We start from the raw sequence: 6000 nt of genomic DNA, 5'->3' as shown, positions 1-6000 counted from the left end.
CACACACACACACACACACACACACACACAGAGAGAGACATCCACACACACACACATACACACAAACACACACAAACACACACACACACACAAATACAAACACAAACACACATGCGCGTGCAAGCACGTATCCACGTACACACACACACATACACACACGCAGAGAAATGAACAGCCATTCACCTGCTGCGGCTGCACTGCTTATCCTAACACTACTCTTGCTAGGTACATAAGGGAGGTAAGAAGGCAGAGGCTCCAGAGCCTTGGCTTCTATGGAGTAGAGGAACTCTCCAATGTTCTCATTGAGGAATATCACAGAGCACTGGCGCTCTCCAACATGGAAAGGTAGAAAATCCACTTCAACCTCAGCAGAGCCTAGAGCATCCAGTTGCACACTGTTCATGGGGGTGTTGAATGCTTGCAGGGTTGGGATTTGAGCTGAGAAAAAAAATTCAAAGAATATACTAAGATTGAAACTAGCACATAAACATAAAGGGAGGTTTTAGACTCAGCTAATCAATACATAAAAATTAATTTGGATTTTCCAACTTTATCCTTAAAAATTCCAATTTAATTCACTCAGTGCCTGACAATAGTCCTCCGATAATCTATTTTGATAGTTCTTCTCTTTTTAAAATGATATTGTCAATAACGTATTAACATGTAGGGCATATATGAGGCATCCTGGTGAAATAAAGCGCTCATCAAATAATTAAATTGGAGATACCAGAATGTTTCCACCCATTTAGCTTTTTTTTAATTGAATTTGTGTTTTTTTGTTCGACGCCTTTTAGGTAGATTTAAAAACACATTTCTGTGTGGAATTTACTTTTTTTTTAAACATTGATTAAAGGCATTATATTTTTAGTTTCCATTGGCAGCCATTTTGTCATTAATTTAACCTCTGAAACCCCCCCCCTCCCCAACCTCTTTAATTGCAAATATTTTGACTTCTACTCAAGATAGACGCATATTTTTTTCCTCCAAATGTAAACAAATGAAAAAGCTCTAAGATGATACCAATAACTCCATATGATTTATGAGCATCCGGGATTCAATCGCATCATGATATATGTGAGGCAGCGTGGTGAAATCAGGCGCTCGTCAAAATAGTTAAAGTGAAGAGACAGGCATTTTTCTGCAGGTTTGTGAATTTTTATAGAATTTCCGTTTTTTGGCTAAACACCGTTCATGGCCATTAAAGAACACATTTCTGTGTGGATTTTACAGAAAAACGTTGATTAAAAGCACAAAAAATGTAAATTTTCATTTTCCGTTCATCTTTGGCGGCCATTCCTCACTTATCTTACCTATAAAACCAGTGAACCCCACCTCCTTCATTCGCAAATATCTCAACTTCTATTCAAGATAAATGGATATTTTTTTTATCAAAAGCAAGACAAATAGACAAGCTTTAAGATGATACCAATAACTCTACATGCCCAAAAATTGACGAGAGCCTGATTCTACCACGTTGTGACACATATGTTTTTAAAAAATGGAATTATCCTTTTCAAAACACATATTTTTAAGAAAATCCATATGTGTTAAGCCTCAACACGCAATGAATGGCAGACGGACTTGGAATACCTGAGACACACAGTTTATTCGACGAGTTTAGCTCTTCCCATCTCCTAACCTTATCTCCCAGTTCCAAAGCATCATCTTTACTCACCACAGTTAAATATCCCATCACCCCAGAACACTTTTTATCCATTGATCTTACCATTCTTCTGTGCCACAGTCTCCTGTTGTTCCAGAATCTTGTTCATGGGTATGACATCAGGGGGAGTCTCTGGTCGCTTTTTCCCATTGTTGATCTTTGAACGGACCACTTTGACCTACCAAGACACAATGCCTCTCAATTGCGAAGATTGACAATGGGGATCCACATAGCAACTTTCAAACAACTCCCATTTCAAAAATTTATTTCCCTGATTACTGTTGTACAATAAAAAAAAAATTTTTTTAAGTAAGACAAATTTGCAACAGGCAAATATAACAAGAGTAAATTTGAACCAGCACCCTTACCATTCTCCGAACTGCATACTCAATTATCTGCAGACAGTAGTCACTCACAGACATAGTAAAAAAATAACTGCTGGGGATAGTATTTAAAAATTCTGTAACAATTTTGGTCATCATTTTGACAAGAATTGTCTCGTAATACTAAACAGATTTTATGAGTACACATGGCATGAGTGAAAAAATTGAACATCTTTCAGTTTGATAGCCTTCTCAGAAACAGCTTTATGCTTTTGAGACCTGGTCCCACTGAGCCTACATGAGGTCATGTGACCCTGAGATCCATTGGGTCGACTGCTAGATTTAGTCAACAGCAGCTTGGGCATGTCTTTCGGTCCACAGGATGAAGCAAGCCTAATTCTTCACATACATAAACATTGGCTTCTCTTTCCTACAATGCGTAATTTTTTAAAGTGAGGATCACTAAAGAGTTTATTTCCCTATTGACATTAATGGATTATTTGAAAGACAAGGTATTTGGTCTGGTCAAACAAGAGGAGAAAAGATAGAAAGAAGGCAAGACAGTGAAGATAGAACAACAAAATAGATATGCAGCAAATACATAGGAAAACAGCTGGCTCTTTGTGTTTATAATTCCACAATGGAAGAGATGACATCTGGCTGTGTAATGAAGGTGAGGAATTCATCCCTAACAAAAGAACCAAAAGAAGAAGAAAATAGGTCTAATGCAAACGAGATCTTTTATGGAGTCATGGTTTTGCTCACAATAGGCCTAATAGGAACAATGACAGTTAACTGTTAATAGCATTGTAATGACTACAATGTTATTTGATTGTTATGCATGTCCTTGAAAAACATATCTCCCCGTGAAGATCCATTACTGGGGGGTTTTTTCTTAAACTTTTTCCCCCAGAACTTCATGATATTAGATCAGTGTCTGTGGTGTAGTGGTGAGGCACTTCGCTGCGGCACACAGAAGATGTGAGTTTGACTACCAAGTAGGGAGGTTTAATAATCAAGTATCTGCTTCTGAACTGTTTGTTGGGAAGTTATAACATTCTCAGCTCAACTTGGCTCAGACAGGCAGGGTCAAAGCAGCTCACCTCCCAAAATGATCAAAAGTGCATTGATGGTGGAGTAAAGCAAATTCAACTTTTCCCTGTATTCCCATTCTGAATCATGGATCTTACCTTCTTTTCTTTAGGTTTGACCAAAGTGGAAGAGTTGTTAGCGTCGGCAGTACTGGTGCTGCTCTCAATCAATATAATTCTGAACTCCCCAGCCTCAGGGAAAGGGTTCACAACTTCCAACATGACTCTCTCCAGCTCATAGCAAGGGGAATCCACCTTCACCGTCGTCTGTGGAGAAAAGGCATAAATATCAAAATGAGGGGTCAACGAGATAGAGGGAACCACAAGACACAATGATGGCCATAAATTAATCTAAACTGTTCAGTCAGGGCGATTAATCACGTGTAAAATGAATGAGTTCAAAATTATTTTTCCTTGCCAATTATAACAATACATATATACAAGTAGAAAAGCAAGATAGTTTCCTAGGTAATGCTTGCTTTTGATGAGAAGTAAAGATAACTTTTAAAGTACGGAATGTTCACTACTCTCTGTAAAGGTAGATTAACTTCGAATGCATTTTTCTCCTACCTCTTTCTATCACTAACAATTTGTGTCTATATTCTTTGCAGAATATCACAGCAAGCAGCTATTTACAAAAGGCCATTAATATCACCATCTCCAAGGCTACAAAGATTTATTTAAAGAGATCTCAAGATCATTGTACACTTATTTCAACCTTTGTCTTATTTTAAGATGAGTTTTAGGACACGTCATAAATAAAATGAGAAGCCACAGAGTTAGGTGATGAATACAAAACTAAAACAGGTGAGTGCAAAACTCTTGCGTAGAACAACTCTTTCCTCCTTTCAGTGCAACCAATGCAGAAAGAAATTTGTATGTGATAGAAATAAACCCTACACCCAAGAAACCATTGCCTAGTTGCACAACAAAAATGAAAGAAGAACACTCACGGGTTATAATATTTAACACGTCCTTGCTTATGAAAGAGTCCAAGAAGTTCCATTTTTTCATGACAATCTTGTGACAGCCAATTTCATTAAGATAGAAAGAGTTTTCCATCATATCTTCTAAGATTTTCTTTGAAATCTTCCCATAAGATAATTTCTACTTCACCCTTTGATATCTAATATATTAAAAATTCCAATTCATGTCCACGAAATAATGGCTTTTCTCTCATTTCACAGATGATAGTCCAGAGAAAACCCAAATCTTGATTCTAATAAACAGTAAATCATAGTCAAGGAAGACAAGTGAAATATAAGAAAAAACATCCTGTTATTTAAACATTCCAGTCAAAAAAGAGGAAGAAAAACATGAGAAAAGCATCTATATTTGTAACAATGTTGAATGAGTGAAAGATCTGAGGAAAAAATCTTATTACTCAAGATCAGACACTTTATTCAAGGACACACTGATGAACAATGTGACCAATACATAGAACTCAATACATCAAGGCATTCTTTTCCATAAAAAGTCATTGAAGTATGTGATCACAGCATTCCGGTGACAAAAAAAGAAACCTCTGCAAAATAAATCCACTCACCATACATTTTATTTTAGAGTGATACAATATTGCAGTTACCTGATGTAGCGCTGCTTTGTGTGTTTCAGAATAAACAAGCAAAAGAGCTAAACTTTAAAGATATTGAGGTTGTCAGACAATAGGGTACGATGAGTTAGCATGACAAACAACCACACTTTGCCAGGAAACAGATTTGGACAAAAGTAGAACTCAAAAGAAGTAGAAGAAGCATATCACACAAGAGTAAATATTCCCCATCTAAAGAGAAAGTACAACACTCATCACTTAGAGCCATCACGAGGATATTCTGTCCTGGGCACTCTGGAGTGAAGGGTAATGAGGAGGCTGATAGGCTGGTGAGCAGTGCCATGGTTGATGGCGAGGTGAAATTTGACAAAGGAGAAGTGTAGAAGACCCTGGAGGAAAAGTTGCGGGATGAGGAAGACAGGGAGACAGCAGAACACCACGCAATCATCAGGATGCGGGAAATGGGGATAGAGAGGGGAGAAGGAAGAAAGGAACGATTATCTAGAAAGGAAAGATGTTACCACAATCAGACAGCCACTGGAACAATCAGTATGGATACCTTGCGGGCTTTGATGCTGAGAGGAACTGAGCACTTATGGACCTGTCCGGTGTGCAATGACATTGATGCCCAGGACAGGTAATACAGGTAATAGAGAGAAAGTAGTAAAAACGTTCAATACATGAAGATACACAGGCACTCATTTTTTTTAAATCTTAAAGAGAAGATTGAAGTTCTACAAATTTGTACTCAGCTGGAATGGGAAGAGATGGATATCAGAGGGAAACTGAGCAGAGATGGCAACCGAAGAGGAAAATAGACTGAGGGGGTGTAGGAGAGGTGGAAGAAAGAGAGGGAGGAAAAAGTAACATGACAAACATCTCACAAGCGTGTATATTTTGTCTCATAGCACAATAGAATACATTTCAGCATACAAAATCACACTACGGAATAAAGTCATAAGTAATGCCAGATGGAAAAATTCAGACTCCAGACAAAGGATAAACAATGAAGGACTGAATTTAGATTTCTCATCATCATCAAGTGCCATATCTGTGGCAGACATCGGCGATCATGGTTCTCTATTCATTCCTTTGCTTCGATGCTCTTAAAAAAGCCATGTGACTCTGTACTTTCCCCTTTTCCCATCTGTTTAGCTTCCCTAAGTAGGTTGCTCTGGGCCTGTTTGCCTTCAATTGGTCGCTTTAAAAAAATGCTGTTTTGAGAAAATCGAAGGTAAAGTTTTTGGACCCTGTTCAGTTTTTTAAATTAAAAGACAAGGAGAGTTTTCTCTATAACCAAACAAATATGCATACCAATGAAACCGAATTTCTCCTAAACGTAGGGTATGCCCACTTTGGGTGTAAGTCAAG

The 6000-nt window shown here is 37.8% G+C and overlaps 1 protein-coding gene across 1 annotated transcript in view; it reads right to left on the bottom strand.

Moving 5' to 3' along the window:
* LOC101855563 (cilia- and flagella-associated protein 47) overlaps nt 1–6000 on the bottom strand; it is a gene marked incomplete in the record, with an annotated part of 91797 nt that overhangs the window by 32545 nt on the left and 53252 nt on the right. The window contains 3 exon segments of the mRNA XM_035970022.1: nt 184–438; nt 1727–1841; nt 3177–3344. Coding sequence (XP_035825915.1) covers nt 184–438; nt 1727–1841; nt 3177–3344 — 538 coding nt within the window.

The sequence above is a fragment of the Aplysia californica genome, unplaced genomic scaffold (assembly GCF_000002075.1).
Source record: "Aplysia californica isolate F4 #8 unplaced genomic scaffold, AplCal3.0 scaffold00210, whole genome shotgun sequence".
Taxonomy (NCBI): domain Eukaryota; kingdom Metazoa; phylum Mollusca; class Gastropoda; order Aplysiida; family Aplysiidae; genus Aplysia; species Aplysia californica.
This window is presented reverse-complemented; position numbering and strand designations above follow the sequence as displayed.